Consider the following 12,471-nt stretch of genomic DNA (forward strand, 5'->3'; position numbering starts at 1 on the left):
TCCTAAGGTCCTTGAGGACAGGAACTATATCATTGAATCCATATCCCCCAAAAGTGTCTGGCATCATTAGCACTTAATAGGCCGTATTAGTCCATTTTCATGCTGCTGATAAAAACATACCTGAGATTGGGCAATTTACAAAATAAAAAAGTTTAATGGACTTACAGTTCCATTTGGCTAGGGAGGCCTCACAATTATGACAGAAGGCAAGGAGGAGCAAGTCATGTCTCTTACATGGATGGCAGCAGGCAAAGAGAAAGAGCTTGTGCAGGGGAACTGCTCTTTATAAAACCATCAGATCTCGTGAGACTTATTCACTATCACAAGAACAGCCTAGGAAAGACTTACCCCCATGATTTAATTACCTCCCACTAGGTTCCTCCCACAACACGTGGGAATTCAAGATGAGATTTGGGTGGGGACACAGCCAAATCATATCATTCCGCCTCTGGCCCTTCCCAAATCTCATGTCCTCACATTTCAAAATCAATCATGCCTTCCCAACAGTCCCCCAAAGTCTTAACTCGTTTCAGCATTAACTGAAAAGTCCAAAGACCAAAGTCTCATCTGGGACAAGGCAAGTCCCTTCCACCTATGAGCCTGTAAAATCAAAAGCAAGTTAGTTACTTCCTAGATACAACGGGGGTACAGGCATTGGGTAAATACAGTTCCAAATGGGAGAAATTGGCCAAAACAGAGGGGCTACAACATGATCTCTTTTGACTCCATGTCTCACATCCAGGTCACACTGATGCAAGAGGTGGGCTCCCATGGCCTTGGGCATCTCTGAGCCTTTAGCTTTGCAGGGTATAACACCCTTCCTGGCTACTTTCACAGGCTGGTGTTGAGTGTCTGTGGCTTTTCCAGGCACACAGTGTAAGCTCTTGGTGAATCTACCATTCTGGGGTCTGGAGGATGGTGGCCCTCTTCTCACAGCTTCACTAGGCAGCACCCCAGTGGGGACTCTGTGTGGGGGTGCCCATCCCACATTTCACTTCTGCACTGCCCTAGCAGAGGTTCTCCGTGAGTGCCCCACCCCTGCAGCAAATTTCTGCCTGGACATCCCGGCATTTTCATGCATCCTCTGAAATCTGGAGATTCCCAAACCTCAGTTTTTGATTTCTGTGGACCTGCAGACTCAGCACCACATGTGAGCCACCATGGCTTGGGACTTGCACCCTCTGAAGCCACAGGCTGAGTTGTACCTTGGTCCCTTTTAGTCACAGCTAGAGCAACTGGGGTGCAGGGAACCAAGTCCCTAGACTGCACACAGCAGAGGGACCATGGGCCTGGCCCACAAAACCATTTTTTCCTCCTAGGCTTCCAAGCCTGTGATGGGAAAGTTCTCTGACATGCCCTGGAGACATTTTCCCCATTGTTGTCTTGGCGATTAACATTTGGCTCTTAGTAACTTATGCATATTTCTGCAGTCCACTTGAATTTCTCCTCAGACAATGGGATTTTCTTTTCTATCACATTGTCAGGCTGCACATTTTCCAAACTTTCATGATCTGTTTTCCATTTAAAACTGAATATCTTTAGCAGCTCCCAAGTCACATCTTGAATGCTTTGCTGCTTAGAAATTTCTTCCACCAGATACCCTAAATCATCTCTCTCAAGTTCAAAGTTCCATAACTCTCTGGGTCAGGGGCAAAATGCTGCCACCCTTTTTGCTAAAACATAACAAGAGTCACCTTTGCTCCAGTTCCCAACAAGTTTTTCATCTCCACCTGAGACCACCTCAGCCTGGATTTCATTGTCCATATCATTATCAGCATTTTGGTCAAAGCTATTCAACAAGTCTCTAGGGAGTTCTAAACTTTTCCGTGTTTTCCTGTCTTCTGAGTCCTCCAAACTGTTCCAACCTCTGTCTGTTATCCAGTTCCAAAGTTGCTTCCACATTTTCAGGTATCTTTTCAGCTGCACTCCACTATACTGGTACCAATTTACCATATTAGTTCATTTTCACGAGCTACTGATAAAGACATACCTGAGACTGGGCAATTTACAAAAGAAAGAGGTTTAATGGACTTACAGTTCCACATGGCTAGAGAGGCCTCACAATTATGGCAGAAGGCAAAGAGGAGCAAGTCACTTCTCATGTGGATGGCAGCAGACAAAGAGAGAGAGCTTGTGCAGGGGAACTCCTCTTTATAAAACCATCAGATCTCATGGGACTTATTCATTGTCACAAGAATAGCATGGGAAAGACTTGCTCCCATGATTCAATTATCTCCCACTGGGTCCCTCCCACAACACGTGGGAAATCAAAATGAGAAATGGGTGGGGACACAGCCAAACCATATCATAGGTGCTAGATAAATATGCTTCATTGATTTTCCTATTATCTCATAACATTCTACTCTCTGTTTTCAATTCTGGATTTTATCTTTCTCTCATACCTTGGCTGGGTACTACTTTGGAAATATAGAATATTTGATCAGTGTGTTAGAATCAACTGCAGGGAGAAGTCAGTCTGTTAGTGCCAAGAATCAGTCATCCGATGGTTAATCACCAACTGTCTGAGACACTGTCAGGGATCAAGCCTTGGTAGTTTTCTTCTGCAAATGTGTGTTTGTCTCCTCATTGTTGTACACATCCCTGAAGGGAGAATTTAGATGGCATCTTATGCTTATATTATTCTTTGCCTTATCCAGTGTCCAGCCTAGGGCTGGGCATTAAATGTAAGCTGAGGAACACTGGCTTTGATTGACAGTTACCAATGAAGAAACTATATGCAGAACATCTCTTGCATTCCTCAGGCAGAAACAGCAGCAGTGGGGTGTGGGTTCTTAGTGTGGCAGGGGGCCTGGAGGGATGAAATATAGCACATAAATATAGGGACGTTGGAAGAACATGATCTCTTGTTCAAGAAGCATATAATTTTGTTGAGGAGATAAGATGTAAGCACTTGGAGGAGACAGTAGTGCAGGTGGTAGGGAAGAAGTCTGTAACAGAGCAGAGAGTAAGTGATATGCTAGCCAGAAGTACAGGTTCTAGATTGGACTAAAGAAATGTTTCTTGAAGACAGTGGCTGAAAAAAATGGTTTTCTTGCAAGACAAACTCACATTAATTAACATAATAGGAATGCCAAGATCAGTAATGGATGTGGTGGGGGCTGGGGTGTAAAGAAAGAAATTCTGAAGTCTTCAAATCATTGTACTCTTAAAAATACTCTGACTATGTTGACCTATTCAGAATATAGACTCCTACTCTTTAAAACAAGGGTGTTGAGTCAAATCAGCCTATCATCTGGGATTGTTGCTGTTGTTGCTAACTCAGACCACTCCCTGCCACTGTTGGTTTCTTCTTTCATCTGTTCTTCTCTGCTGCCCTCCCATCTGCTAAGCTGCTCAGAGGAGGCTTGATAATCTTGGAAGAAGAGGGGAAGTATCAGATGTCTTTTGGTCTAGTATCCTCACTTTACAAAAGAAAACAAACAAACAAAAACAGAACATACCTGGGAAGCAGTTTTTTGATAGCAATACAAAGATTCCGTGACAAAAAAAAAATTCATTTTTTGGCACTTTTGCTTTTTAAGTGCTTTAAATCTATTCCATCATCTTCATTATGACCCTGCAGGTAGGGAGGAGACAGGCTATTCTTAGCTTCCCTCTCTTTTAATAAGAATGAATCTGGACCCAGAGAGATTACTTGGCTTGCCCTGAGGTCTAATATTAAGTGGCAGTGAAACCTGGTCTCAAAAATGCCATCCTTGGACTGCTCCCACCACAGGGTCCCACTGCATGTGAAGAAAATAGACAGCCTGCCGGAACTTTGACCCTCCTAATCTTTTCAGTCCTACTGTGATTGTTCCATAGGAAAGGGCTTCGGGCCCTGGTGTAAGATGACTAATGTCCTCTAAGAGTAAGTATGCCAGCCCTGTCACACATATTTTCCAGCAGACCTTTGCAATTTTATTCTGTTTTAATAAGCAGTTAGTATTGTGCTATAAATCACTTCCATTTTACATCCCCAAATATTAATAATAGATAATTATTTATGCTTCTTAGTTTATCCTGAAGGGGAAAGAGATTGGAGGAGAGAGGAAGTGGGTGGGAAAGAAGGGCAGAATTTAATTTACAGCTTTGGCGAATCCATTTCGCTGTACCTTTTTTCAGTGTTTATACAACAGTCATGGGGCACAGAGATAGCTATATATCCTATTGATGAAATGCCAGGGCATCTTTCAAAACCAAAGACATCTCTATGTAAATGGTGTTTTCTACTCACATTATCTTAGGTTAGTTTGATTCTCCGTCAAATTTCCATACAGTCCTAAATGGGTTGTTAGGAAAATGTGTATATGTTCCTGGTGCCTTTGAAGACAGCGTAAGTCCTTGGCTGATTTATAAAAATTAGAATACATGGATTTGATAGCCCTTCTCCAGTGCAAGTCCTGCTGTTGTGCCCTGTGGCAGGTTCACCAAAGACCTTCCCAACAAACAAAGCACATAGCCACCTTCTTCTCCATTAGCATCAAGGAGTGCAGTGCATTGGTTTAAATAAATATCACTCTTCTCCACAATGAAATCTTCCACCCTGCCTCAGGTGACAGGAAAGTATTGACAGTTAATATTCACCATCCTTAACAAATTGAGCCCCTGCAAACAAAACTAATCCTGTTTAACTATCTTAATGTATAAGGTCCTTATGCTATTGCAAATTCTAGACACTTGGAATTTAGTGAGTTCTTGACAACAAATGTATATGTGTGCAAGGTCGCAGGGCACATGATACGTTTTCAAACTTTCCACAGTAGCAAGTCCAGAACAGGACTTTAAATCATCCCCCCCAGATAATGTCCTGGATACACTTGTTCCAGGGCTCCTGGAAGTATTGGTTTCTGAAACTGCCCATGTAAATCACAGAGATTTTTAATAGCTTTATTGTTAGACAGGAGTAACCCCAGCTTTATGTAACCATTCTCCTCAATTTCCGTGAAATAATTGGCAATGGTTAGAAGCTTAGAATATGGTTCTTAGAAGGAACATTACCAAAGAAAACACTGGCTGCAACTAGAAATAAGGACCCATTTTCACCAGTAACATTGTTGGTGTGTGTGTGGTGGGGTGTGTTTGTACCTTTCTTTGACTAAAGGTCAGTCTTTGTGTTAAAAATAGAAAAGCCAAGCACACAGTTCAGAGTTCCTGTTCACTCAGCAGATGCTTTAAGGGGTTGCTGATAGCTTAAATTTGGTAACCTTTTCAATCACTAATTCTTCAGGATTCCTTTCAAGATATCTTTCCATGACATCTGAAAACACAATAAATTTCAAAAACATGCTCACCACTTGAATCTGAATATCGAGGAGGCCAAGTGTAGACTCCAAAGCCTCTCAAAGGGATTTTCCAGATGGCAAAATGATAACAGCTTTCAGATTAGAAAAGTAAACATAAGTGCAGCTTTTCACTGTCAGACTCAGCAAATACCCTGTTAGTGTGTTAACCACACTGATGAGACATTCAGGCCATAGATCAATAATGGATGATTTGAGAACATGGATGTTAATGAAAGAGTGGATGGCCAATTTGACTGTAGGTAAATACCTACATCTTAATGGTAACCAGGAGAGATATAACTATACAAAAGCCATTTGAGTGCAGTGAGCTATAATGATACCACTGCACTCCAGCCTGGGTGACAGAGCCAGATCTTGTCATTTAAAAAAATAAAATAAAGTCATTTTCGCAGTAGAGACAGAGGAGAGGATCTAAACTTAATAGGACCTTTACTTACTACACTGCTTTCAAGTACCCAGCATTCTATCCCATCTTACCAATTTCTTCGTGTATTCATTGATTCATCACACGTTTATTGCCTGTCTCCAGTGGCCTTCTCAAAAGATCTCAGAATTCAAAGACAAGCAGAAGAAAAATCACAAAACAGTGTGAGTAGTATATTTCAATTATTTATTCAACTGTTTGTTCAGCAAATTTTTCTTGAGCATCTACTATGTGCCAGGCCCTGTGCCAGACCCTAGAAATATAATGTCAAATGAAACAAATATGACCAGAGTCCTACAGTCTAATGGATAAGATTTTCATTAATTAGTTCTGACTGTATGATCATTTAGCTGCGGGATGAAAATAGAATGAATCATGGACTTCCATAGGGATTTAGGCCAATGTCACATGTCACTGTGGGTCACACAGTTCTTTTCCCATTTGAAAAGACAGACAGACAGACAGAAGACAGACAGACTAGAGCTTCTCCCAGTTGTCACTCTCTTCCTTGAAAGCTGACACCACTTGTGATGTGAGTCCCCCGAGAATCTTATGGCACTCTGGCCCAGAAGGCAGGAACTGTGCTGCCTGTCTAATTATAGCTGGAAGAGGTGACTTCAGTTTCATGACAGGAAAGAAGGAAGAAATTGGACATCCAATAAAACCAACAAAATTTTGGATGAAAATGAGGCAACATGTTTCTAAGCCTGGATGAAAGATGGAAATGATAGAGTGGCTTTCTCCTACCGCATCCCACCACTGCTAAACCACATGAGAAATATTTCTAATAGGACACCAGGAAATCTGCCAAAAGAAACAGATTCTTAGAGAGGGAGGCTGAGGACTGAGGGTCCTGTCTTATAGATCACCCCAGCTGCCAGGAGAGAATTACTGTAGGATGGAAGGTATTTGTTTACCACAGCCCCCAAAGTCCGCCTCCTCTGGGAGAGAAGTCGTACCAGCTCCCGGTTACTCATGTAACTCTGTGGTCATATAAATGTCAGTGCTGATTTGTTGAAAGGGTCCCTTCACCTGGGATGGAGAGCGCAGTTTATTTGTCTCTAGTGCCAGTACCTTTTTCAGGCCACCCTATCAGAAACAGTCTTATTTTTGAAACAGTTAAGAAAGGCCTCTATTTTTAAAGACTGACTTGAAATCTTTCTTTTTTTCTGTTTAAGTAATCATCAACAGGATTTTTTTTTTTTAAATTTCCAGCTCTCCTCTCTGGCCCACTTAGTTTTAATTCTGTTTTGTCTAAAACTTATCAAGTGGTGACTTGCTAGTGTGGAGCCAGGTGACAGCTGAGATTAGAAGGCTTTCTGTTCTGGCCTCAGAGTGCCTTCTTCTTTCCCATACTATTCTATAAATATATTCAAACAGTCTTAGCCCTGATAATCTTGGTCACTGACTATCTTGCTTTTCTTCTTCTCCAAATACATACATCTCTAGAAAACTGTCTTTGTTTAGCTTATGATTTTTCAAAAGGAGAAAGGATTTGAATAGTCAGTGTTTTATTTTTATTTGTTTTCTAGACTCATTGCTTTGCATTTTTTCTTATGTTTTCTTCCCTGACACTTTCCTTACTCAGAAACTGCCAGCCTTACCCTGGAATTCTATTCTACCAAAACACTTTCTCCAGTTATGGGCCTCCTAGCTTGTGGATTTTTAGGTTTCTGTTTAAGACACTTGCATCACTTTAAGAAAAGTTTGAGAAAGCAGAAAAAGGTAAAATACAAAGTGATTAATATTGTGAGTAACATCATTTCTGAGAAAACTTACCAAATGTTTTTGGGAAACACTGATAGGCCATAAAAACCTTAAAAAGTTCAGGTTGAATACCCCTTATCCAAAAATGCTTAGGACCAGAAGAGTTTCAGATTTGGGTTTTTTTTTTCTTTTCTGATTTTGAAATAGTTGCATTATACTTACCAGCTGAGCATCCCAAATCCAACAAGCTGAAATGCAAAACACTCCAGTGAGAATTTTCTTTGTGCACCATGTGGGCATTTAAAAACATTTCAGATGTTGGAGCATTTCAGATTTTTGGATATAGGAAGCCCAACCTGTAATAAATGTCTTTTTCCCTTACTGTCTCCAGTAGATTCTGTTTTCTAACCGAGCAGGTTTGTTTGTTTGTTTGTTTCCCAGCCTTGCTTTCTCCAGCTGCCAAGCCTTTTTCCAAGCCGTGCTCTCTTCATGAATATACTCCATTTCACCTTCCATTGCCCCAGCTGAAGTCCTATCCCTTACATGTAACTGTTTCCACTCTTTCCAGACCACATTCATCTCTTTCTCTGAGTCCTGGTGCACAGACATTCTAGTACTTCCTTACTTCCTAGTTGAAATGGTCTCATTCTTTGAATGTATAGTTTGCAAAGTTTCTGGATAACCTATGAGGACCTATGATCTTTTCTTCAAAGCGAATTGCCATGGCACTGATGATTTTCACTCTTCATTTCTTAGGAAACTCCACCAGTTTCTCAGGTCTTAGGCAGCAGGACCTGGTGAGTCACCTAGTCTAAAAATCTCCATGGGCTCCAGTCATGGAGAGTTTAGGTAACTGAAGCAGGAGCAGCCACCTCGCCTCCGTTCCTCCCCGATCTCAGCATTTCTGAACACCAAGTCAGCATAGCCAGTGCCCCACTTTGCCATCACTTATCTTGTGGATTCTGTCTTTTGTTTTTTTGTTTTGTTTCATTGTTGTTGTTGTTGTTGTTGTTGTTTGAGATGGTGTCTCACCCTGTTGCCAGGCTGGAGTGCGGTGACATGATCTCAGTTCATTGCAACCTCTGCCTCCAGGATTCAAGCAATTCTCCTGCCTCAGCCTCCCAAGTAGCTGAGACTACAGGCACGCACCACCATGCCCAGCTAACTTTTGTATTTTTAGTAGAGACGGGGTTTCACCATGTTGGCCAGGTTGGCCTCAAACTCCTGACCTCATGATCTGCCCGGCTTAGCCTCCCAAAGTGCTGGGATTACAAGCGTGAGCCACTGCACCCAGCCCTGTCTTTTTTTTACCCCCAGAGAAACACTGGTAAACAACCCTCTTGCAGGATCAGCCCCTTGTACTCCCACGAAGATTAGTTAAAACTGAGATTTGATCTGTTGAGGGTTAGACCAGGTGTAAACTCGGCCTTCACCCTCTGTTAGTGAGGTCTGCTGCAAGCATGCAGTGCCTCAGGATCTGGATATTTGAAAACAGAGTTTTATAAGATAACATCTGTCCCCTCTCCATGAGCAGTGCCTTTGTTTTAAATGGAGAGATGAACTTCCCTACTAGGCCAGGGAGATAACATATTGCATAGGAATTGCAAGATAAATAAAACCCAATCTTTACTACCTCTCCACCACCACCCACCAGCTCCCGTGAAATGCTCGCGGGAACAAGAATACATAGTAGCTCCAGGAAGATAATCAAGTGAGAATTCACTGAAGAGCTCGAGGGTGCTTCTGTGACTGTTAGAATACTGTTTTCATTATGGAAGCTTCAGTGTGTCACTTGTTTTTGTGGGTAACAGTCGTGGTCAAGACCAAAGATAAACAGAACATTTGTCTTTAAAATGAACTCCCTGCACGTCTTTGCCAAACCTCCTGAACATGAGATCAGGTTCAATAAGTGCTGTCTACATACCCATGTGTTCAGGAATGATGTGCCTCTGTCGTGGTTTGAAGGATTTTAGTTATCCAGTTTTTAAGCATATTTTTAAATATAGAAATATAAGGCAGACTGTTTTTCCCATCTACACTCAGATTCACAGATTTTCAATCAAAGCAGAAATATTCAGTTGCTTCTCCTTTAAAAAGCAGAACCGATACAGAGTTTCAGTTTTACAAGATGAAAAGAGTCACGGAGATGGAGTGTGGCGATGGTTGTACAACATTATGAATGTGTTTAATATCAATGAACAATACACTTAAAAGTGGCAAAGATGGTGAATTTTATGTTATGTGTATTTAACCACAATAAAAATAGTAATTGAAAAAGTAACAAAATATAAAAAGACCAAAAAATGTGGACTCAAAAAGACAATACTTATTCTTTCTATCACCCAGTGCACTGTTTTACATAGCAGGTGTGCAAAAAAAATTGTTCCACATAAATAAATAAGTGCCTATAATGATTCCCGTATGCTTATTTTATGGCTCTAAAAAGATCATTGGCTATTTTAAACTGAGTAATGGGCAGAAGTTTTGTCAGTTTTCCCTTCCTAGCATCCTAGCAGCTTATTAGGCTGAAGAGTAAATACCAGAGCAGCAGGAATGTGATAGGATTGTCAAGCAGGTAAAACTGAATATCCATCCTCCTCCCAAGCTATTTGTAAACAGCAGCACTCTGTCTCTCGGTTTCCCTGTTTCTTAGATGCTCAGCCTACAGAAGGAGAGAGAGAAATCTGGAACCAGATCAGCGCCGTCCTTCAGGATTCTGAGAGCATCCTTGCAGACCTGCAGGCTTACAAAGGCGCAGGCCCAGAGATCCGAGATGTATGTCAATGATCACGCTGAACTGACAACACCCGAGGAGGGGAAGGAAAACCACACATGCACACAGACACACACAGCAAGATTAAGTAATAGCTATAGTATTTCCTAGAGTACCAGGAAGAACAAGGAGGGTAATGTGTCCTTAAAAACAAAATGCATGGGTCAGGTGCAGTGGCTCATGCCTGTAATCCCAGCACTTTGGGAGGCCGAGGCGAGTGGCTCACCTGAGGTCAGGAGTTCAAGACCAGGCTGGCCAACATGGTGAAACCCAGACTCAATTAAAAATACAAAAAAATTAGCTGGGCATGGTGGCAGGTGCCTGTAATCCCAGCTACTTTGGGAGGCTGAGGCAGGAGAATCACTTGAACCTGGGAGGCGGAGGTTTCAGTGAGCTGAGGTTGCACATCGCACCACTGCACTCCAGCCTGGGCAACAAGAGTGAAACTCTGCCTCAAAAAAAAAAAAAAAAAGCATGAATCACCCCTTTTATTCTAGTGCATTGATCTGAGCACACAGTGCTATAGATTAATATTACCCATTCTCTTCTCAAATACACAAGTGATATTCCAGGACTCATATTTAAACAATAATGTGTCAATATGTTATTTCATTTAAGGGAAACAATGTAAAGTCTGTGAACAACAGTTGAAATATGAACCATGAAGTCTGGGCGAACATGTACTTTCTGGTATTTGGTAATTACTCAGGCAGGTTCCACCAGTGTGATACACAACAGCCAAAACCACCTTGCTTTCAGTTTGTCATCTCAAATGTCTTATGAGATTTTCTAAAACTAGCAGAAAACAAAACAACAACAAAAACAAAAAAGAAAATCACCACTTTGACTTTTGCAACTTCGCAATACCTTAAAAGCAAGAAACTTCACACTCTTTTTATGTGAAAGCATTAGTTTTGTGGCAATACCAACACATACATATATGCATGCAAATACACACATACACACACACACATACACACACATGCACACAGTACTGCCACTGTCCCCATCCTTCTGAAAAGAACACCACCACCGTCATAATCCTCAAGTTGCTGAAACTCAGACAAGGCGGAGTTTCTAAAAAAGTAACAGTCTAGTAAAAGGTGGTTTTTCTGCTTAGGGGTCACCATTTAATTTATACAATTTAGGTAACATTACAAACTGGCAGGAATGCAATACCTATTAAAGATAAACGAAATGTCTACAGAATTTGCACTTTATACTGAGTACAATTCCACTTTAGAGGAGTCTAATGGTGATGGAGAGGGCTGAGTTTCTTCCAATTTAGATGTGAATTTTTTGTATTCAAGATAATAGAAACAAGTAAGATGACACAGGATGTAATTGTAGAGCCATTTGCTGTATGTTCAAGTGTTAAAATTTCCATTCATATTGAGCATGTTGGAGGACCGTCCGATGAACCAGTGTTGATTTAAGTAGTATACATCAGCAAAGTATACCAGGGATTGTATTTTAAACTAAATCTTAGGGCATTTTGATGTGGAGCCTACCACTTCTTTTTAAACAGTCAGCTCTACTGTGTTTTTGCAGGCAATTCAAAATCCCAATGACATTCAGCTTCAAGAAAAAGCTTGGAATGCGGTGTGCCCTCTTGTTGTGAGGCTAAAGAGATTTTACGAGTTTTCCATTAGACTAGGTGAGTATGTATTTGTAGTTTTCATGGCCCACATACGGAGTTCTGTTTTGGTGTTTGAGTAGGTAGTGGGAACAACGTGGCATATTGGAAAATGTCCCACATCCATCCACTGTGTCAAATGAGAGGCCATTTATGAGCAACAACTCTTGTCATTTTCATTTCTTTCAATCCACCACAAAGTTTCTTCCCCTGAAGTTATTGGCACATTTAGTGTATCTCTACTAGTGAGTATCTTCTTGGTCCTGTTCTCATCTGTGTCCAACTCCTAATAGTTTTACTGTGGGCTGATCACATTTCTGAATAACAGCAGAAGTTAAAAGATAACAGGTTACCTGCTCACCCAACAAAGAACTTGCTTGTCTGGAGTCATATGATAAATTTAATAGAGTAAAATACAAGAAAAACAAATGTAACATTATTTCCTTAAGCTTTAAAAAACTGTGCAAGTACAGGATGGCTTTGTAGATGTTGAGTAATGCCAAATCTGGTTGGAAATAGGATCAATGTGACCAGCAATATGACAGAATCACTCCCCAGGGAGGATGCTTCGTTAGTTAATACAGTATATCTTGAATGAGGAAGACATGTTCTACTCTACTTTTGCCAT

At 41.1% G+C, this 12,471-nt stretch overlaps 1 protein-coding gene across 4 annotated transcripts in view; it reads left to right on the plus strand.

Annotated features, from left to right (window-relative positions):
• The window catches only part of CYRIA (CYFIP related Rac1 interactor A), a 109,545-nt gene that overhangs the window by 82,909 nt on the left and 14,165 nt on the right, over window positions 1–12,471 (plus strand). For all 4 annotated transcript variants that reach the window (XM_054545582.2, XM_054545579.2, XM_024241895.3 and 1 more), the window contains 2 exon segments: window positions 10,088–10,209; window positions 11,759–11,864. In XM_054545582.2, coding sequence (XP_054401557.1) covers window positions 10,088–10,209; window positions 11,759–11,864 — 228 coding nt within the window.

The sequence above is a fragment of the Pongo abelii genome, chromosome 12 (assembly GCF_028885655.2).
Source record: "Pongo abelii isolate AG06213 chromosome 12, NHGRI_mPonAbe1-v2.0_pri, whole genome shotgun sequence".
Lineage (NCBI taxonomy): Eukaryota > Metazoa > Chordata > Mammalia > Primates > Hominidae > Pongo > Pongo abelii.